A 23,639-nucleotide genomic window follows, 5' to 3' on the forward strand; every position below is an offset into this window, starting at 1 on the left:
GATATGGATGTTACATTGTCAGACTAGAAGCACAAAAGCTTATGTAGAACTCCAAAATCAAAAATCCAGAGACAACAGTCCTGGATCGACACCAGTCCTTGTAGTCAGATCCAAAGCACGGAAAGGAGTGTAGTTCCACCAGCAGCCACACTGTGACCGAGAGCTAACTAGAATGAAGACCCTTGCATTATGCCAGGCTGCCCACAGCATGGCCTGATCCTGCTTGACCAATTAATGGATGGTACTAAGACATGTGATCACATTCCTCTGCAGCTGGAGCGTATTCATAATCAAAGCAACTTACCCTCACTTACCCATAGGGATGCCAATCCCCTCCCCTCCCAGCACTTACCTTGTCAGCATGTCCTGCTGCTCCTCCCATGCATGTGTTTCTCAGTGGGCAGTTTGGGGTGAAAATGACATCAGTCCAGGAGTGATGTCATCACGCCGCCCTAGGAGCGTGCCTTGCAGGCCCATTCCCCCACCTTTCCTCCCCCACCAGCCAGTGAGTAGAGTCATGGGGGCAGAGGGTAGGAGCAGGGGATCCTTTACTCCCAGAGGAGGAAAGGCATCCCTATCCTCCTGGTCTCTGGCCTTGAAGACCTCTGATCCTGTGATCTCATCCACACCTATATCTCAGTTCCATCCTATTCTTTATCTTCTCTCTGGGAACTGCAAAGTCACAGTGACTGTAATTAACCAGAGATGGACCTTCTGTAGCTTAACTAGACCCTAAAGCCTGAACCAAAGATTTGAACAGCCAAGTAACAGACCAAGAGAAGCTAGTTACTTAGCACAGAGATGTTTCAGTTTAGGCAGGATCACTTTGTTTGAACAGGCAGGCAACACTACTTTCTATGTATTACATTTCATTTAGAAAATGTTACATGATCATGCTTGTCAGGGCTTTTTTTCTGGGAAAAGAGGTGGTGGAACTCAGTGGGTTGCCCTCGGAGAAAATGGTCACATGGCTGGTGGCCCTGCCCCCTGATCTCCTGATCTCTGCTCGACAGCGCAGAGGGCAATCTCAATTGCCCTCTGTCTGGAGATCAGGGGGCGGGGTCACCAGTCATGTGACCATTTTCAAGAGGTTCCGGAACTCCGTTCCACCACGTTCCTGCTGAAAAAAAGCCCTGATGCTTGTTAAATAAAACACCATTAAAATTGCTTTTATCTCCAGTTAGTTTTCCTTATTTAAGACTGTATACCAAATTTCCTAGGAATATATCCCAATGAATTCAATGGGAATTATTTCCAAGTATGTACCTGGAAATGGAATGGTATAGTATAGCGTGATTTCATCAGATCTGGGAAGCTAATGTAACCCCTATGAGGTAATTGGTTTAGCCCAGTAGGGCAGAGTGAATAACTAGAGCCAGGCAGCTGAGGAAGGAGGCTGGTTGCTGGGGAGTTTAATATTATAATTCATATGCTCTTATCACCTGGAATAAGGTAATCAAACATTGTATGTGAACAATATGACTTAAAGTGGTGTTTGTGTATTGAGTTTGGCTGGTGTTATGGAGATTGTATTATTTTTGCAGGGCTGTAATTCCCCAAGAAGAGGACAGAAGCCTGGGCTACAGTTGTTTCGAATTGGAAGGATAGTGAAAAAGGACTCCGTCACTTAGTGGAATCCAACAAGTTGTTCACTTTTTCAAAGACATTGTTGGTTTAAAGTTTCTGTATGCTTGCACTTATGAGTTTAGTTAAAGAAAAAATAGTTGTATTGTATTAATTGTTAAAATGTTTTTAAAAGATTTTTTTAACTTAAAATTTGCGTGAAAGTTTGCTTCCTAAGCCCCTTAGAACGCATACAAGTTACACTAAGAAGTACTGACATTGGGATGGGAAACTACCATGGAAAATTCTGCAGAGGAAAGTGCTGGCAAACCACCTCTGCTTCTCACTTGCCTTGAAAGCCCCTTGACTTGGGTCACTGTAAATCAGTTGCAACTTTGCAGCACATACATGTAGCTGCAAAAAGAAAACTCATTTTAAACACTGCAGGGAAAGAACAACTCAATTCATGCAATGTAAAAAAAAAAGGAGACAAAGGAGAACCCTGTATTGAAGAATACTTAGCAAAATCAAAAAGAGTCCAGGGCCGATTCCAGATGACTAACCTTAAGTCGCTTCATGCCGCCCTCTTCCGGATCGCGACGGGGAAAATGCGAAATATCGCGTTTCCTCGCGCGAGTTTTGCGCGACGACGCGTAAAACTCGCGCGAAGAAACGCAATATTTCGCATTTTCCCCGTCGCGATCCGGAAGAGGGCGGCATGAAGCGACTTAAGGTTAGTCATCTGGAATCGGCCCAGTAGTATCTTTAAGACTAACCAACTTTATTATAGCAAGCTTTCGAGAATCACAGTTCTCTTCGTCAGATGCATACATCTGACGAAGAGAACTGTGATTCTCGAAAGCTTATGCTACAATAAAGTTGGTTAGTCTTAAAGGTGCTACTGGACTCTTTTTGATTTTGCTGCTACAGACTAACACAGCTAACTCCTCTGCAAGAATACTTAGGTATGCTTGCTAAATGATTCAGAAATTCACTTTTTCTTTTATGTAGAAATGCCATTCTGAAAAAGCAAGAGGGAGAATTTAAATCTTGACCTTTTTAATAAACAGAAGAATTTTGTGCAGGAAGCCCTGATCAAGCTTATTACAGCTACAATCTAAAATTTATTCAGGAGTTATGTTCTAAAGGAAGTAAATCTAGAAGGATTTGTTTTTGAGAAACATGCATTGGATTGAATTGCCCTTGCGTTCAACTTCAAAAATAAGAGAAAAAATGCTTTTCTGCAATTAACAAAAAAGTGTGGTCTGCTTGATTTAGACTTGCCAACCTCCTGGTGGTGGCTGGAGCTCTCCTGGAACCACAACTGATCTCCAGGCTACAGAGATCAGTTCCCCTGGAGAAAATGGCTGCTTTGGAGGGTGGACTCAAGGGCATTATATTCCACTGAGGTCCTCTTCAAACCCCGCCCTCCTCAGGATACACCTCCAGAATCTCCAAGAATTTCCAAAGCCTGAGCTGAAATTCCTAGGTTGAGTTAATCTCGGTGTAAAAGTAACCTTCAGAGCTATTTTATTCTATCTATTAATTTTTAAAGTTATATCCTGCCCTTCCCATAAAGCTCAAGACAGCTTACAATACAGAGAAATAAAATATGGTTTGCAGAGCAAACTGTAACAAACTGAAACAGCTCTGCAAATTTACCAGTCTAATATTTGGGTTGTGCGCTCCTCCTGACTAAGTGGGCAAATGGGAATAAAACATAGTTGATAGGTTGAATTTTGTATTGTATCGCTTGCATTTCCTTTGCCCTTCAGCCTCACTGTGCAATACTGATTTTTCTGCACTCAAGTCATGCAGCTGATGCTATCATCTTCAGCCTACATGCCACAGCACATTTGCAAGCCTTTTCAATGCCATTGGACTACATTTGCCAACTCCAGCTCAGGAAACTCCTGGAGATTTGGGGGCGGAGCATGCAGATGGTAGGGTTTGGGAAGTAGAGGGAACTCACTAGGGCATAAAGCCATAGAGGCCACCTTCAAAAGCAGCCATTTCCTCCAAGGGAACTAATTTCTGTAGTCTGGAGATCAGTTACAATTCCAGGAGGTCTCCAAGCCCCATCTGGAGGTTGGCATCCCTCCATGAAACTCTTCATAATTTCAGTCCACCAACATTATGCCAGTGCTGCACCATCACTGCAATGATAAAATAACAAAACTATGTCTACCTCAACAAACATTTAGTGTTTTCTGCTTGGTGATTCTAGCTATGCTGTTTATATGTAAATGCAAATACGCTTACAGACACAAACGGTGACACATTGCAGTTGGTTAAATTAATCTTAGGTAAACCATGTCATCAGAACCCCTTGAGGTTTCTCTTGAATTTGTTGTTAAAGGTCATAAATCAGAATTCTAAGTAGACACCAATTATTGCACACATTTTCCCAAATATTTCCACACATTTAACCATGAATAATTTGATGAATACCTTATAACTATCTTTTAATATTCATAACATACTTCAACAGTAGAGTGAATAAACCAAACAGTGTTTTGTGGGTAAGGTGAAAACGGGGCCACAATCCACAGGATTGGTATAATGAGTGCAAAGCAGCCGTCTTGAAGGCACACAAAGCCTGTCAATTAATTTTCTGCCTACAGTCATTTTGCCATGGATGTCTCAAAAAATTTCCTTTGAATGTTACAGCTACCCAAGATATTTTATCTGTGTGGCTATAAAGACAAGTCAAGGAAAGCCTTAAGGAAATATGCATAATACACTCCATTTTTAAAGAAGAAACTTTCATACTTGTTCAGACTTCGGAAAATGTCTCTAAGAATAATGGATACATTGATTAGCATGTATCTCTGGACTCATTATGTGAACAGTGATTGAGTAGCCCCCTGCTCTCATTAGCTTAACTGGGAAGATTAGCAGCCCCACCGAGTCCCGTTTCATGATGCCCTTAGTCTCTCTCATTTCTGCCTGCTGTTTCCCTTTCCTTTTCCTGAGCACAGTGATATTCCAAGTAGCCCAAAGGAAGTTCCCTTTGGGAAATAAAAAAGCACAAGGCTTTTTTTTGGGGGGGGGGGGGGGAATTGAATAAATGGTCATATGGTTGCCAACTTCCAGGTGGGGCCTCAAGATCTCCCAAAATTACAACTGATCTCCAGATGACAGATATTAGTTTTCCTGGAGACAATGGCTCCTTTGGAGGGTGGACAATATGGCATTACACCCTGCTGAAGTCTTTCTGCTCCCCAAACCCCACACTCCCTAGGCTCGTTCCCCAAATCTCTAGGAATTTCCCAGTCTGGAGTTGGCAATCCTAAATGGTCACCTTAAATTGCCTCCTTACATGACGAAGTATTCATATAAATTCATTCACATCTGGAAAACTTCTGGTCACTCTACACCCAGAGCTGGCTCCATAATATGGGGCTGGGGAGAAAAGTCTGGCAAGGGGAATCCTCCTTAGCTACCAAAGGGCACAAAGCAAAGCATACAAATGCAGAGCAGATCCTTATGTCACAGAAGGTCCAGTTTCAACCCTTCACACACATTTTGTTCCTTGGTATGGTTGCCAGCCTCCAGGTGTGGCCTGGCGATCTCCTGGAATTGCAACTGAACTCCAGATGACAGAGATTAGTTCTCCTGGAGAAAACAGCTGCTTTGGAGGCTGGAATCTATGGCATTGTTCCCCACTGAGGACCTCGCCTCTGCAAACCCCACCATCCCCAGACTCCACCTTCAAAATATCCAGGAATTTCCCAACTTGGAGTTAGCAACCCTCTATTCTTGGCACTGATGGTCCCAAAGTAACTTCAGTTAAGGCCACAGACTTACCCTGGTTAAAGCAAAATAACAGAACACTATCCCTCAAACCTCCATTTTAGCTATAAGCTCCTGAATCAACCTTTGTTTTTCAGCCCTCCACATCACTAGAGGTGGAAGGCAACTTCCAATAGCGTTTAGTATGTTTCCACTGTCATATCAAAGAGGTTGAATGTCTCCAGAGAGAACTGTCCATTTAATCAGCCTCATTAACTGCTTCTATTAATTCAAAGATCCACAGAAGATAAGGCTATTGTCATGTCAGCATCCCACAGATCCCACCCCCACCCCCACACACCACACCACACACCACACCAGCAGTCTTTGCTTAACACCCAACAGATCTGTTTAAATTGTAGCTTTGCTACATGCTGTCTCTATACAACATTGCCATATTCCCAAAGGAAAAACTTGATTATTTCTCCAGAGTATTTACATATGAGAGAAATCATAGGTCATATTCACTGACTTTATTCACTGCTCTGAGTGCAGGACTAATCTGTCTAGCAACACAGTAAATAAGCACAGTTGTTATTATTTCTGACCAAAAATTATTCCATGATTTTTTTGAACAAACATAAAAGTTATGCAGAAGCCAAGACTTAAGTTTTATATACGGTTGCCCAAGGCAAAATTTCTGGAGATTTGGAGGAGGAACTAGGGAGGAGCAGTGTTGGGGAAGAGAGGGACTTCAGCAAGGAACAATGCAGTACAGTCTACCCTCCAAATCTGCTATTTTATCCAGGGCAACTGATCTCTATCAGCTGGGGATCAGTTGTGATTCTGGGGACCTCTGGGCCCCACCTGGAGACTGGCGATCATAATTGTATAGTGGTTAGACTATTGGACTTGGATCAGGAAGACTTGGGTTCAAATATCCTCCCTAGGTGACCTTGAGCCAAGAACCATCTCTCAGCTGAACTCACCTCAGAGGAAGAATGAGCTGAAAATGAATTAGATGAAAATCAAATACTTAGAATGACTCAAAAGCAGGGCAGGATCGGGGGGCAGGGGGGGTAGTCTGCCCCCCATGCAGCCAGGGAGGGGGCGCCGGGAGCAGCTGCCAGCTGCTGCCCGCGCCATTTGCCTGCCCCACAGGACAGGGGGCGGCCAGCCACTCCCTGTCCTGCGGGGCAGGCAAATGGCATGGGCGGCCTCACAGCCCCCCGCACTGCCTTTTGCCTGCCCTGCAGGACAGGGGGCACGCAGCAAGCTGGCTGCCCCCTGTCCTGCGGGGCAGGCGAAAGGCAGCACAGGGGGCTGCGAGGCCACCCACACCATTCGCCTGCAGGCAAATGGCGTGAGTGGCTTCCCAGCCCCACACGCTGCCTCCGCTGCTCTGCCCTGCATGATGACGTCACTGAAATGACGTTATCACGCAGCGCCGGGAGCGCGTGCGCACTGCACACACGTGAGGGGGGGTGGACTAACGTTGCCCTGGGCACCAGCAACCCTAGATCTGGCCCTGCTCAAAAGATACATAACAGATAAACAAATTCACCAATCTCAGTCCTGATTTAACAGTATGGCACGGGACCCTGTAACTGAGTCCCACACTACTTTGGTATCATCCGAGAAACCTTTAGGTCAAGAGGATGTTCTAGTTCTTTCTAGAATCACTGCCCCTTGTCCATCATAGTCCAGTATGTACATTGAGACTCTTGGCATTACTCTTATGGGAAAATATGCACAAGGCTGTTCTCCTCTCACAGGCTAAATAACTGATTAAAGATTACTCTTGGGACAAAATGGCCACTGTACTACAAAGAATGGAGAGAGTATAAAAAGGAAAGGAGAGAGAATATAGAGCGGTAAAAAGTAAAGGGAAAAGCCTTATATGAGACACATTCTTGACTTCCCATCTGCATCCTTGAAATTAGTCTTGGGTGACTGAAATGAGACAGCTGAAACCCAAAGGATCAAAAGGGAGCTGGAGCCTATAAGCCATCTTAAAAGGCAACTGATCCTCTGGACTCGACAGTCTTTTCTTTGGTCATATACCATGCAAAATGCCTGTAATGCCTGAATCAGTTAAATATAATGGACTCAACATACACACAGGCACAGACTGCCTCCCAATTCCCCCTTGTACTGGCCTAGTTTAAAGCTGGAACATAGCCCAGCTGTACTGAACCTACACGTTGCATCATCATCCAGTGGTTTTGATCTATATCCCCTATCCCCACTTGCTCAGCAACATAGAAACATTTTTACTATCCTGGCTACTTTCTGTGGCTTTTGCAAGTACAAAAAAGTGAACACATATTTCCCAAACAGAATTTTGGAAGCTTTCATATATTTACTTGTGAAACTCCAGACTTTGAGGAATGCCCATCTTTCTCCCATATTTTTCTTCAAATCCATTTGACAACATTTGAACAGCTTGATTGTTGCATGCAATATTTTTTGGCTTTGTCTTAGGATTTGAAATACAGGTCTCAGCAGCTTGTCTCATTACCTTTTAAAAACATCAGGGCTTTCAACCACATTCCCAAGCTCCTTGTGCATTTGCACAGAAGATAGTTAAGCTGATAGCAAAGAATATCTTAGCATGTTGCTAACTAGTTGCTTTAGAATACCTCCCACTGTTTCAGTCCATTAACCCAAGCACAACAGCTTGATGAATTAATGCTTATATAGGCACAGTTGGCAGCTTCTAATTAAATAATTATGGCCATGCAGCTGCAAAGAAGCTGGGATGTCCCGCTGGAAAACCAGATGCCAGTTTTATTGGTCCTAAGAGTTTTGAAATAGGAATTTTGGAATTTGAAGAGATGGGGATCTGACCACTCCAGATATTCTCAATATGGATTTATTTACATTAGCATGCCCAAGAGAAGATTATGTACAAACATCCAGATTACTATTGTACCTTAACAAAGACATTTTTACTTGCATGTATGTTGTAAATTTATTACAATTGTTAGAGGAAATGCTTGAATCACCTGCTACATTTGGGCTTCAGTTCAGATTTCAGATTGATGAATACAGTGCAGGGGGGGGGGCATTCCTAAAAATCAACATTCTTAAATATACAAGATACTCCTTTATAATAGAAGTTTTGGCTGTTTAATGGCTGCTGAATTCCAGAGCAGGAATTCACCAAGTTTACTTCATTCACAAACATTAATCTGAATTACTATGAATCTTTTAATTAACAGTCCTGAACTTGGACTAGCAAACATGGACTTAGTTTGCACACCACTACCTAGCACTAGTTAAATAAAGGAGCTAGCCAGGCCACCACCTACAAGAACCCTCCTAAAGTCTGTAATAGTTCTAAGTGCTTTAGACTGATAGGCTAGAACAGATTGTTTAAAAATTCCATGACAATTATGAACTCTTTTTTGTCTGTAACAAAAGCAAATCTACTCCCTGTTTTCTGTCATGGTTTTTTCTTAGCTAGTTTTTTCTTCACTCTGCATTCCCCTGATCATCCTTTGCTGAACTTACTCCGTGGACCCTACCTCCATTGAGTTGGTAAGTGCCAGGTCTGGCAGTTAATCATTTTACTGTGTAAGGAGGAAACAGCCAAATGGCATCTGGAATGCAATGCAAACTGTTATTGGCATGCCAGGGATGAAGAACAAATAGGGCCCTTCTGTTTATGCATTCATTTAAGAGGAATTTTTTTTACCCGGCCTAATTTTAGCATTATGATAAAGATGCAAATTGCAACAGATTTCAGCTTTTGAGTGGGAGAAAAGGAATTCTTGTATAGCTATTTCCAGACATTAGTCTGTAGTCATAAAATAAAACAGGAGTCCAGCAGCACCTTAAAAACTAACAAAAGTTATTCTGGCATACGTTTTCATGAGTCAGAGCTCATACATCTCATAAAGTGAGTTCTAACTCACAAAAGCCTGTGCTTGAATGAAGTTTATTAGTCTTAAAAGATGCCACTGGACCCCTATTTTATCGTTTGTGTGGTTGTGTTCCTATTCAAATGTTATTGTCCAGTATTTCTCATTCAGAGCCTAAGCCTCATTTCTCTGAGCCTGATACAAACTTGTAAGACAAACACCCACTTCACGAGCCTAACCCATAGATCAGTGATTCTTAACCTCTTTTGAGGTCACAGACCACTTTGAGAAACCGGAAAATGCTATGGACCCTCTTCCTTAGAAAAATGCACATAAACATACACACTCAAAATTCACTGTGACTCAATGTAAACAAAGACAGATGTCCATAATCATAACAGCAGGGTACGTTTTCTTTTATTTCTATCACTGGGAGAATACTCTAGAGATCATAGTATAGTGTTGATTGTACATTACCTGACCACGTATAGTAGAATCTCATGCCACCTAATACTTCTTAGGACTGAAATAATACCTTAATAACATAATTTGACATAAAATAACTTTTTCACGCAAAGCAACAGGAAAGAAATGGAATAAAAAATCACTTTCGCCCCACTTCATGGAGCCCCTGAAGCCCTTCCATAGACCCCCTAGGAGTCCATGGAGCACAGGTTAAAAATCTCTGCCATAGATACAACCTCATGAGTTGCGAAATAAACTTCCTATTTTTTTTCTTGTAATGACACTACTAGCCCATATATTAAGAGCCCTGTGGCGCAGAGTGGTAAGCGGCAGTACTGCAGCCCAAGCTCTGCTCACGACCTGAGTTCGATCCTGGCAGAAGCTGGGTTCAGGTAGCCGGCTCAAGGTTGACTCAGCCTTCCCTCCTTCCAAGGTCGGTAAAATGAGTACCCAGTTTCCTGGGGGTAAAGTGTAGATGACTGGGGAAGGCAATGGCAAACCACCCCGTAACAAGTCTGCCAAGAAAACGTTGTGATGCAACATCCCCCCATGTGTCAGTAATGACTCAGTGCTTGCACAGGGGACTGCCTTTACCTTTACCTTTAGCCCATATATTAATAATGGAATTACACTGAAGGTTGTCTGCACCCCCAGGACCCTGGTAAGGGGGACCAAATCTTCTCCCACCACTTCCAGGACAGATGTTGGGTAATCAGTTTCAAGCTAAATTAAAAATTAATTCCTCATGTCCCCATAAGTAATGAGCAGTGAAGTCACAAGCCACTTCCATGGAATTTGGTAGCTTACATGTCTCACTAAAGCATTTTTGAAACCTTTCAGACAAAATGCCCTTCCACCTGAAAAAGCCATAGGTGTACAATTAGACACCACCAAATCTTTGTTCAGTTTACCAAGCAGACTAAACTCTCCATTAACATAATGATCAAAATTTGGAGATCTGATAAAGTTCTAAAACAAATACATACAGTCTGGTAAAGGAGAGAATATGGCTTGAAGGTCAGAGGTATGGACTTAGTCTCATAAAATGAATCCACAAAGGATTTTGCTTCCTAACCCGGCTGTAACACAACAGAGTTGGAACATCACCATCAATAATAACGTGATAGCAGATGATCCAATAAAAGCCTAACCCCCATCTCAGGTTCATCTGAGAGACCATGACTCTGCCTCCAGCCACTGGAATTGGAAGAATTCATGGCCCAGCTGATTTACAACAACATGAGCTGCTGTTGAATCTTGCAGGAGCAGCCTCAGCCTCTGGTTGGTCACAAGTCAGTAGCTCCTCATTCTTAAATCAGGAGCTGCTGTGCTGCCACCATCAGTCAGAACAACACCAGTGAGTTTGTTGCACGGCAGTTACCTGGACCATTTCTCAAGTCCAGATATGCTTGGAGTCTGCTAAGCCTTCTGTGCTGGTAACTTGGACAGGGAGGGAATGGTAAAACAGCAAAGCACGTGCGTGGATCATGGCCTGAGTGCCAAGATACTGAGCTTTACCACTTCCTTCTGTAGAATGTTACATATATATAAACACACACACATATGACAGAGCAAAAGGATAGAACTCAACCAAACACTGGCTTGGATATTTCAGAGTTAAGGAGGAAAGAGACATTGATAAATTTATAGTGAGATGCAGTCATGAGAACCATCTCACCAGGGCAGTTTTATATGTTATTAACTTGGATTTATTCAGGCCTGTACATTGCCTTTGTTATATTTTGAGTTTGCCTCCAGTTCTACCAATTGTATGACCTATGATTATAAGTTGAGAGAAAAAAACTAACAAAGCTTCACATTTTTCAAAAGAGTGGACTTGGGAGACAGTCTTTTTACTTTGAAAAGATTTTTCCTTAACAAAAAATACAGACCAAGGAAAGCTAAAAATGCTTTGTTTCAATACAGATGACATTAATCAAGAAATTTCTCTCTATTTCCTATCCAGCTCCAGGCAAAACGAACAAAGAAAAACAACTAAAACTACGGAAGTTTTCTGGATCTTACTTTCACACAGACTCATCAATAATCTATCATTTACAAGCTTGGATAACTAGCATGCAATACTAAACAGAGTTACACACTTCTAAGTCCATTCAAGGGAATAGTTTAACTCTGCTTATGACTGCACTGACTTAGCAGGTGCTCTATTATTTCCTCCATTGCTTTCAACAACAAACAGATGAGGGTATGAATGTTTTTAGCAAAAATATTTTTGAAATTAAATTATAGGCACAGAGAAATAATTGATATCAAATGCATACAATGCTTTTGCAGATTTTTAGCAAAAATATTTTTAGCAAAAATACTTTTGAAATTAAATTATAGGCACAGAGAAATAATTGATACCAAATGCATACAATGCTTTTGCAGATTTCTAAACAAGTGTCTTAAAGAACTGGATTCCCAGTGAAAATACAACTATTAAGCTGTCACCACTTCTCAAATTCTGCAGATTGTCTTTCAAATCAAACAACGATCACCCATTTAAACAGTGATGCAGAGTGCATTATGTCAGTAAGATAAGAATCAGGTCTCTCACATCACTCCTCACAAAACAGTATATTTAAAGATGACGGTGAATATTTGGTTGTACAAAACATACTAATTCATCCTTTCGCCTTGCAACACAGGATAAAATGCTTCAGCTCACACCCTGAAGATCAAGTTCTACTACAGAATAATGGAAATATAACTCTCCTTGCGTTACCATTGCCCAAATTGCCCCCCTCCTAGATAATGCCAAGCTTGGAAAGTTAACAAGGCTGCTGAAGCGATCAGCTGGAAAATTAGATCAAAAGCAGTAGGTCATCTAATGCAATTCTAACCAGCAGAGGAAATTTATCTAGTTAAAAGATGCATTTATATCGTCGTAGCAACATAAACCGGATTCATTCCTAGATATACACTGAATGTTTTACACAGATCTTGTTTATGTAAATGACTCCTCATAGAAAGCAGCCAGAGGGAGTAGATTTCTTCTCTTCATGTAAGAATTTCAGCTTTGTTGACAGATGGCTCAGCTGACTGTAGCGATTATTGAGCGTCTATTACCTTTGCAAACCGAATCTCATTTGAAGATTTTCTGTACTTAAATCAGCAGTGTCTTTGCAAGGCTTCAGTTACATTGAATGAGCACTCAAAAGATGCACAAGGTAATCAAATAGTTAACAAAGGTGGGATCACACCATCACTGTATGTGTGTGTGTATGTACAAACAGTAAAGGTAGTCGGGACATTTTGGCAGTCTGTGCTGCCACCTAGCCAAGACCACACCACTAAGTTTACCAGCAATGTCTTTATAAAAAACGTAAGCTAAACTAATTCATCTTGTCCCTGTTCTTCTAGAATGAAAATATAGTTAGCAGCAAAACCTGCAACACTTGTTCAAGCAAGGAAAAATATTAAAAAAGCAGAAAACAACTTCCCTTCTGCACCCAAACCCTCACTGCACCAGTGTCTCCTGTACTTACGGTAGAAGACATATTCCGTGTAGCTGGACCACACCTTGTCATCAGTGTATTGATTGATAAAAGAAGCTGTCACCGAGGAATTACATGCTACCATGTGGAATCCACATTCTGACAACATGTCAAAAGCCCTCTCCAGGTGCCTAAATTTCAGATAGAACCTGGAGGTGTATCTATCTGGAGCCCGGTCTGGGTCTCTGCTCTCATTCAAACTTTCTCCAAAAACTTCTTTGACTAAAGCAATCCTTCCACAAACCAAAATCCTCGGGACTCTCCTGAACTTGGCATCTGCTTGGGTCTCCCTGCCCATGGTGCATGACCCTCTGTAGCCAATGGTAATGAAGCCCCACTTTCGATCCGAAGGTAAGAGTGATGATGGGGCACTTATTCTTGTGTCACTGCTTTGGGAAACCTCCTCATAGTCACTATGGCAATAGTCATCAGGGCTTTGCTTGATCTCATCAGGAGTCAGAATTTTGACCAAGTCTGGGAGCTGAAAGTACTCCGCTTCCCTCTTGAGCCTTCCTCTTTCTGGAAAGTGGTCAGGCAAGACCACCTGCTTGTCCCTGAGATAGTCCAGAATGTAGCGGAAGAGGAAACCATCTCTGTCGATGAAAATCCTTCCCTTGGAATCCTTTGCTAGATCATTGACCGTCTCTCTCTTGGAGGTGAACATTTTCCAAAGCAGGGAGTGGGGAATGCCTATTAAAGTTGAGAGGCGAGTGAAATAAACCTGGCCACCCACGTTCAGTTCTATTACCTCTGGGAAAGATTGCACAACTGTCCCTTGTTCTCTAGGAGGGAGGTAAGTCCTGCAGTTTCCACTCAAGGCCATGGTACTTTGAAACAAACCAACCACAAGTTGAGGCAGAACTTTCAGTCACATCCAAGGTTCCAATCAGGCTCCTCTACCTGTTTCCCCTAGGGCTTCCCAAGTCCTAACATTTAAAGTATAGGAACTGAAGGATGGGGTGGTGCATGAAAATAAGGTTGTGGGATTGTGTCCAAAAATGACTACCACGAGAATTGGCAAACTGGCTTTCCTCTTAAACAGTAGCTGATGAATGTTCACGAAATGTAGTTAAATAATCAGATCTTCCAGGAAAGCCCAAAACAGCAGGATCAAGCCAAGTTTACAATTTTTCACAAGCCTATTGAAGATAGGGGAAAGATAAGACAGAATTATTTCCCTCTGCATGATAACTGAATAAAGAGTTAAAAGCAGTTGAGTTTTGAACAGTGAGTAACACTGATTTGGGAATATTTACCTTGTTTAATCTTTTTTTTTTTAAGATTTCTTTTTGGGTCAATAATTAAAACAGTAATCGAAAGAGTTAACAAGGCACCACACATTTCGGCTTGCACAAGCATCTAATTTAGAATATGTAAATGAGAAGATCGGAGCATCAAGCCTTACCTTGGTTACAGCTGATCTATCATTCTTGCAGAGGGAAGCAACATTTTCTAAGCAACCCCAAATTCAGCACAGAGGCAGGTTGAGTCTGATGAACAGCAAATCCAGAGCCGAAAAAGGACTGAAAAGGTAAGCTGAGTCCATTTGGCAATATCCATGCAGAAGTTACAAGTTAAACCCAAGCATAGGAAAGTTAAGCAGAATGGCAATGAAGAGCAAGGGAGCGAGGCAGCAATCGCTGAGAGACAAAAAGGTAAGAGGAGCATGAATCCCAGTCAGGACCCTTTAGGACGAGACCGAATTTCAGGAGGAGAACCTTGGTTCAGGCGTCTTGCAAAAAGCCCAGATTCTGAGATAAGCTCTGACAGATTTCAGTGCCATCCCAGAGTGATACTCTCTCCATTAGCAAGGGCAGAGAGCCTCTCATGTTCCCAGGAAGGTACAGAGAATACAAGCCTGTAGCAGTTTGAAAAGATGCCCAGGGAAGCTGCTTGTTCTGCTTTCACTACACAAGCTGCTCCTCTGGTTGCTGAGCTGGGTGGTTCCACAGTTCCCAGTGCAGTTCAGATGCTGTTGTTTCAGCAGTGCAGGGAAGAAACCATCCAGGGAAATGACTATTACATCATCTTAAAGGAATATGGCTTTGAGAAAGCCAAGCAACCTGGAGGGGGTGGGACTCGTGTGAGTTCATTTCCCCCTTCTTCATTTTGTAACAGTTGCAGAAGCAGAAGTGCTGCATGAAGCTGCCACAGATACTATTCCCCAACCAAGTAGCAATTCTCCTCGAAAGCTTAGAAGGCTTAATCTGCTGGATGAAAGGAGCCGTTCCATACACATTTCTCTCTCTGAGCCTGCACTGAAGTTCTTTCTAGTACTGAACAGAGATCTTCCCGGTTGCATGAGCCATTTTTACTGCATCAATTAAATGTATCCCTCTGTAATACTGTGCAAAATGGAACCATATGGGTTTATACTGTCCTCCAAAGACATGCTGAACAAACTGAACTATATAAACATGTAAATTAAGCTCCCAGTCCACACATACGAAACTGTCGCCCTTTTCACACCAAATTATTTCATAATGACTTGTCAAGTTTACAAAATAAAATCAGCCAGGGGAATGGGGTTGGGTGGAAGGGTAGACACTCTGAAATGGAAGAAACAGAAAGGGCCATTTTGCTGTGGTGGTAAATGTTTTGCAAAGTTAGGATGGGAGTGTAACGATGCCTGGGAAGTAAAGGATCATAATTTCATTTATAAGAAATGTAGTGTTCTTAAATAGAACTTTTAAAGCCGCAATAGCTGCACCAATTTAACAATCTGTAATCAACAAGAATATCTAGAGTTTCATGTTGTTCAGTTGCCAAGGGTGGAATCCATATGAATTCTATTTCTGCTATAAAACTACAAGGGTTAAATTAAGATGCTAATTAATTCACGTACACCATTCTTCTTATCTCTCTGCCTCTGACGCTAGAGTAACTGAGAGAAACAAAGGCTATTTAAGCTCTTCGGCATTTCAGTTAAAGGTCGTTTAAGTTCTTTGGTGTGTTTTAAGACAAGGCGCACAGGGACTTTTTCAAAACTTTGTTGCAGAATATGTACTTGACTATATTAGACAAGGCAAATGATCCGTGGAATGAGACTTCAGAGCGCTTCTGTATGCTCCAGTAAATAATGTCAACCAGGTATTCAGTGCATCCTCTGCAGTATTTCAGCTTGGATGTTTCTGTTTGCCATACTGATAACATTCAGCTCAAATTTTTCTTCTTTACAATCTTACAGTCTTCCAAGACAAAGGTCTCTAGATGAGCAGTCGATTGCAATTTATCATCATATGGCCAAGAGTCTCCTAGTCATTGTTCACATTTAATATATTAATAAAGTTTCAAGTTTTTACTTGCATTTAACTTAGTTTGTATTTTAGCTAACACTTAACCTGTTGTGGGCTCAATATTTTTTCCACAGCAAAATCCAAGCTCATTGCCAGTGTTATTTTGCATGCTGATAGCACCACCTAATGGCTCTAAGGTATTATGACAGATCCCATAACACTCATTTTCACAATGGGCCATCTTCCTACGTAGATGCTATGCAGAGGGGAAAGGAGGCTCACCAGGATATTAAGGTTCCCAACTCCAGGTTGGGAGATTCCTGAAGATTTGGAGGTGGACTTGGAGGGTGGTATTTAGGGAGGGAAGAGAACTCAGCTGGGATGTGATGCCGTAGGATCCTCTTTCCAAAGCTGCCACTTCCTCCAGGGGAATGGGAGTCAGTATTTATTTCATTTTATTCAATTTGTATCTCGCCTTTCCCACGAACGAGCTCAGGGAGCCTAACAATAACAATAACAAAAAATACAAATTTAAAAGCAGAAAGCTATGAGAGCAGTTGTAATGCTGGGAGAACTCCAGGCCCCACCTAGAGTCTGATAACCCTTTGTGACACCTATGTTACATTTTCTAATACTATCATTTCCCCAAGGAATTCAGGCCAATATACAAGGTCTTCCCTCCAATTTTATCTTTACAGCCACCCTGTGAGAAAGGCTAGGCTGAAATAGAGCAACTTGCCCAGGGAGCATCATGACAGGGTGCAGCACTGAACGCCGAGTTCTAAGCCAATCACTGTGTCACGCTGGTGTCTGCGATTAACACACAGGTATTTGTTTCACCACATGTGCACATAATCAGAAGCTTTACCACTGTGCATATGCTGCAAAACAGAATGTGTAAATTTATCAAGCATCATAGCATACACACTTTTTCCTACACTGAAATAAGATACATTTTTAACAACATCTTGTGTGGAATGGTCCTTATCTTGGTCTTGCTTTCAGAACTCATTCAGGAAACAGTTCCACTTGTAAAAAGCCAAGGTCAGAAGTGTAACTGTGCACGGGCCAGACTTGGTGCAATTCAGTTAGAGCAATGACATCGTAATTCTTGTGGCATCCCATCCTAAACACTTCTGTGCTTATCCAGAATGGATCCAGCCATCCATGCGCATGAGCTAGAAACATAGCAAACTGTAGAAATATCCAGCAACATAGGCAGAGGCACTGGTAGACCTTGTGAGGCTCATAGTGCCATAAGGATCCCCTGGTTTAGAACTGGGCTGTGGCAAGGAAGAAGCTAATTGAACTTGTTGAAGGGCCGCACTGGGGAGGAACCCATTTGGGCGGTCACTGTAGCACTGCACCATTTTGAAATGTAATGGCCCTTGGTGTGACCAGCCTTGGCAGGCCAGGATGGCTCCTCAACAGCCAGGAGCATGGCAAGCCTGCAGAGGGAACCAAATTGGCTCCCAGCCTCCTATGAGGGGTGGTCCCATGACAATCCCGACAGGCCACTTCAGCAGCCTTGCTACTGCTTGCAGTACCACGATGGCCACTCCAGGCAAAGGTAAATACCTGCTATCCCTGGGCAATGTCAGTGGAGGTGTGGAAAGTCAAGCATGACTGTGGTGCTAGCTAGGATTGGGCTGGAAAAGGCCTAACAACAACAGGCCAGAAAGACTTGGGCAAAGTAATGTCTTCTTTATGGGAATCATAGCCATGTAACTAAGTGCATCAGAAAGCTGACTTCAAACTGACCTCAAATCTCCTGTGCAACATTAGTCTTTAAAGTTTTGTGCAAGTAAAGAGTGGCTTTTTTCCCAAAATGAATAGAGAATTTAATGCATGAGATGCATATGCATAATCATGGCTAAATTTTTGTATGATTTGGCTGTGTAATATCGGTCTTGGGCACTTCAGAAGCCATATTGAAATATGTTATGCAAAGAAGGTGACTTGCCTATTGCAATGAGGGAGATAAGAGGACCAGCCTCTGACTCTTGGAGGTATTTCACACTCAAGGGTTAACGCGCCATTTCTGAGGAGTTGCCACGATCGCAACAGATTCAGCTCAGCACCCGCACTTTTCACACTGTCCGAGGAGTTTCGAATTGGTGTCTTCCATTTTGTTTCACAAGCCCCAGTTTTGTTGCGTGCTTTGTGGCTTTGGAATTCACGTCACAAGTTTGCGCATGCGTTGTAACTTTGTGACATCACCACTTGAAATCCCACCCCTCCCTATGCACATCAATACTGCATCTCTGTGCAGCCATTTTCGCACCCTAACTTTTCACATTTGAAAATAGCGCTGAGGGGTGTTGAGAGCTGATTGTCCCTGCCCAGCAAATTTTCCGGCCACCATTGGTCTCACGTGAATGGATGGGATGTGGTTATCTTTTTGGAGAAAGACTCCCCATGTTTGTTTGAATGCCATTTTAATGCTGGAACATTACTGTCCTTTAGAAATATTTTTAAAAATTACAGAAAAAGCTGACGGGGTGCTGAGGAGGGTGGGTTTTATTAGATCCACACAGACTAATCAGCTTAAGGAAAAGGAGAAGGTGGTGTAGAGAAGCAAACAGCTCAAATGTGATGAGGAAGCTTAAGAGGAAGCCGTGGCAGCAGGATGTAGGGGCAGAGGGGGACGCAAGGATAGGAGCTAGAAGAGAGGAGAGGCTGAGCAGAGGCCTTGCCGGAGGGAGAGTCTCCCGCACCCCTTGCTCATTCCCAGCCTTCCACCCTCCTTCGCTCCGGGCCACAGATAAAACCCCAGTTCACAAACTCACCGGCACTGGCAAGGACAAGAGGCAGCTAAGAGCAGAACCACAAGTGACAAAAGGCACAGATTGGACACTTGTCTGCTTCCCTCAAGTTTTGATGGGAAATGTAGGCACCTTGGTGGAATGTTGGACAAGTGACAGTTGAAAAGTCCATTGGACAGCAGTCAGAGAGCGAAGCTGCGAGGCCAGGATGCCTACATTTCCCATCAAAACTTGAGGGAAGCAGACAAGTGTCCAATCTGTGCCTTTTGTCACTTGTGGTTCTGCTCTAAGTGAAGATTAAAGTCAGCTCAGCCCCAGACTGCACACCAAGCACCTCGCGTTTTGCACAGCTAAAGTTCTTCCCACCCATCCCCGGTCCGGGCTGCCTGCTAAGCCTAGCCTGAGTTCTTTGGGGGCATTGCTTGGACAGAGGCTCCGGGGCACATAGGGTGAGCATGCGTACTTGCACCCCACGACCCCAGCCCTGCCTGCCTCCCTCCCACTCTGTGCTCTGCTTTCCCTGCTGCCAACCCGCCAGGCGAGCCAGGACGTTTCGCCGCACAGCCACCAAATACTGAAACGATAAAAAACGGGGCAGACAAAGTGGTCAGGGAGCTGAGGAGAGAGGGTGTGGTCAGATCTGCACAGACCAATTAGCTCCCGAGGAAAAGGAGAAGGGGCGGGGGGAGAGAAGCAAAAAGAGGACAAAAGTCTTCACACTGGCATTAATCGGACCAGCTGCAAGTCAGCAGCGGGTTCAAAATAACTTCGCAGTATGTCTGCAGAGGGAAAAACTGGGGATACTGTGGATTAAGAGTGGCACTGCATCCCATGACTAGCTTGCAAGTGTAAAACCTCTGCAAACATGGGACATGAAACACATGCAGAAATGCTGTAAAGTATGAGTGTGAAAAGTCTCTTGGGCTACCCCCTTACAGAGGCACAAGAAAAGATGTCAGGCTAAAGGGAGAATAACTGGATGAGGCTAAAATGGCTGCCTTCTTCTCCAATCCCATCTCCTTCCAATAGGTGCAAAGAAAACTCTAATGATTAGACTAATGCCCAGTACCTAGCAATGCCCCGGACTGCATAGAATGAGAGCCCTACTCCTATCTAGTGAGCTAGCAATAAGATCGATATATCAGTGCACAACATTTCCCCAATAAGACAACACTGTGTAACATAAATATGGCCTAAGCATTCTGGTTGGATGTCAGGCCTGTGAGGCACATGCCTCTCCTGTCACTATTACTGATCTCTTCCTTGTGAGAGCCAGTTTGGAGTAGTGGTTATGAGCGCGGGACTCTAATCTGGAGAGCTGGGTTTGAGTCCCCACTCCTCGAAGCTAGCTGGGTGACCTTGGGCTAGTCACAGTTCTCTGGAGCTCTCTCAGCCCCACACACCTCACAGGGTGTTTTGTTGTGGGGATAATAATAACATACTTTGTAAACCGCTCTGAGTGGGCATTAAGTTGTCCTGAAGGGTGGTATATAAATCGAATGTTGTTGTTGTTGTTGAATTATTGTGCTTGGAGAAAATCATTTGAATAAGTATGAACTCATTGGAAACACACAGTAAGTTCCAAAGGTGCTTTAAAGTCTCAACTCAGGTATCTCAGATCTTAATCTGACACGCCAATCACTATTCTACACTGAATGTCATGATGATTGGAAAAGCTTAATAATGGAACTGTCTCTCCTGACTATCAGAGCCAAGCTACAAGTGACGCCTTACACAGGTTGGACACTTGTCAGCTTCCCTCAAGTTTTGATGGGAAATGTAGGCATCCTGGTCTTACAGCTTGGCTCTCCGTTTAATTGAAGTTTACAGAAACCCCGCACACACACTCAGCAGAGGGGAAGGGGGGCGCTCGGTGAGAGTCTAATGCCTGCACTCCCCTCCTGACCGCATGTTCTCCCTCCCATAGACTGCCACACTGTAAACTTCAATTAAATGGAGAGCCAAGCTGCAAGACAAGGAGGCCTACATTTCCCATCAAAACCTGAGGGAAGCCGACAAGTGTCCAATCTGTGTCACGCGTCACTTGTAGCTTGGCTCTCAGCCTTCACTGGAACTCTTTCTAAATCAGACAGCTAGGCACCAGAAAAAGAAGGCATTTCCCACAATTTTTAACATAATTATTAAAAATAGGTGGCTTAAAAAATTTCCATTAATTTTAAAATGATGGGCATCTTCATTTTACATCTCCCTCCTTTCTCTCATACTTACACCCTTTCTCTGGAAGTTATTTATCCCCCCTTACAAATTCTCCTTGCAAATGTTTAAGTTCTATCTGAAAATACCTCTCTTGTCCCAGTTCTGATCTCTTTATCCCTGCCATTTTTCCACATCTTTCTTTCCTACCTTCCTCTCCCCTAATGGTCTTTCTTTTCTTTAAGACTATAAACCTGCATGTAGAATTTATTCTTTCTAGATTATTTACAGTTCAGCACCTACTGTCAAAGCACTTTATTAATCATAAATATTATAAATATTATTATCCAATGTAGCCTATATTGGATATATATCTCATAAAGTTAAAATTTAAAAAAATGTTTTTATGGCACCAGTGCAATGATCAAAAGGACTACAAGTAGGTCAGAGAAATCCAAATTTACATGCAGTTACTGTGGTTACTCTGAGGAAAGACTGTTTTCAGAACAAGCTGAAAACAGGCTGCTCCACTCAAATGCAGAGACCCTCACAGATGCTTTTAGGTGCACAGAAAAATGGTGGGAGAGCTAATCAAAAGTCTCCTGTGTAAAGTGAAATAAGTTGCCTGGCATTGCTCTAAAATGCTTCCCTCCCGTTTTGGTTTCCCAACACTCAACATTTTTCACATCTCTGAAAGAGCTTTGGAAAGTGTCAGAGAACAATTGACAGCTCTCAGAGTCTGACAAGTAAGGGCATAAGCAATATGCTGAAACAACAGGCTGCCCATTGATATAGCAGTGTGAATTACAAGCGGTGAAAGCTCATCTCCTTAAATGCAGCCCCCCATATAAATGAGAAATCCTAGTAAAACAATCTTTCACTTCAACTAATGGCAGCCTTTAGCTCTGAACAAGCATCTGCCAATGAAACAGCATGAGTGGCATAAAATATAATCCATTTTAACAACATATAGCATGGTGTTGTGTAATTTTGTCCCCAGATCCTTTATACATAAACTAAGTACATAAGGCTTGTCTCTTCAAAGGAAAGAATGGCTTCCATACTTACTCAGCATGCGGGGAAAGGGCAAAAAGAAGTCAACAATTCCAGCACAGAATGATAAGAAAAACAACGGTGCTAGAGAATTTTCACAGTGACAAGCAGAAGATATATGCATAGTTTTCTGCAGAGAAAATTGCACAGTTTAAGTCTCTTATCAACTACAATTGTAAAAGCAAATGTCCTACACAAAAATTCAAATTTGCGGAACAGGGTAGTCATAGACTAATATTGTGTGTCAAGATGATGTTTCAAGCAGGGATGCATCTTGTGTTGGCAAACCTCGCAGACCTTTCTGGATCCTGCAGGTTCGATAAACAAATGCTTTGAGGAATCGGCAGGGGAAAATACCTTCAGATAAAGCCTTGGCAACAAACTGCCATCAGTTGCGGAGCTAGACACACTTCGGCTGCAAATAGCAAACATATCTCCACTGACCCCATAATAAGGAGAACCAACACCACAAGATGGGGTCATCACAGGGCCAACTTTTCCTTGCTCAAGAGGATCTGCAGAGCACACGGGTTGCAATCCATTTACAAACCTAGTTGCAATGCAGGTAATTGATGGGATGCAGAAGAGTCAGGCCTCCTGTGTTTGTGCATCCCTGACCTTATGGGCAAGGCCACCCTGGCTCCAAGCCCTGAGCCATCACATGGGTATGGCTCATGACCCTCCTTGCCAAGCCTTTAACACTGAAGGGAGGTGTGCCATTTCCTATCTCCCCAGCTGCAGGATCTACGAGTCAAGGATAATGGCATCCCTTAAGGGGGTCCTGGCCCAGGTCCATGATGGCACTGAGGCCTCAGGCTTCTGGTCTGAGGATTATCCCTTCACTCTCCAAAATGATGCCTTGGGGTGCTCATTGAAGCTGCATATGTACTGCTCAAGCAACATTTTCCTGCACTGCTACTGCCATAGCAAGGTACTCCTGACCAGGCCTCTGAGACTGCCACCTAAACCACTTTTAGAGTAGGGTAGGCAACTCTCCCCCTCCCCCAACTAGGTGCCAATCACACCAGAAAGACAAAAAATTCCTACCCAGTCTCCAAATGGGCAACCTAAGATCAACAGTGGAAACCCACACTTTGGGAATGTACAAGAACCTCTAAAATAAAACTATGTACAAAGATACTGTATAAATATTTATACAAATATCCATCATTGGCAATAAATAGGCTTTCCAAATGTATTTTCAAAGGTAAGTGTCTGCAGCAAAACTACTAATGTATAATCTTCATTTCTCTATAGGTGGACCCAGCTCATACGGGAAAAATCCCTTCACGACCTGACAAG

At 43.0% G+C, this 23,639-nt stretch overlaps 1 protein-coding gene across 1 annotated transcript in view; it reads right to left on the minus strand.

Annotated features, from left to right (window-relative positions):
• Positions 1–13,952, minus strand: part of KCTD16 (potassium channel tetramerization domain containing 16) — a 301,160-nt gene extending 287,208 nt beyond the window's left edge. Inside the window, exon 1 of the mRNA XM_054977873.1 lies at positions 13,121–13,952. Within this exon, the coding sequence (XP_054833848.1) occupies positions 13,121–13,952 (832 nt within the window). The remainder of the gene's footprint in view (positions 1–13,120) is intronic.
• Between the last annotated feature and the right edge of the window lie 9,687 nt (positions 13,953–23,639).

Source organism: Eublepharis macularius, chromosome 4, assembly GCF_028583425.1.
Source record: "Eublepharis macularius isolate TG4126 chromosome 4, MPM_Emac_v1.0, whole genome shotgun sequence".
NCBI lineage: Eukaryota > Metazoa > Chordata > Lepidosauria > Squamata > Eublepharidae > Eublepharis > Eublepharis macularius.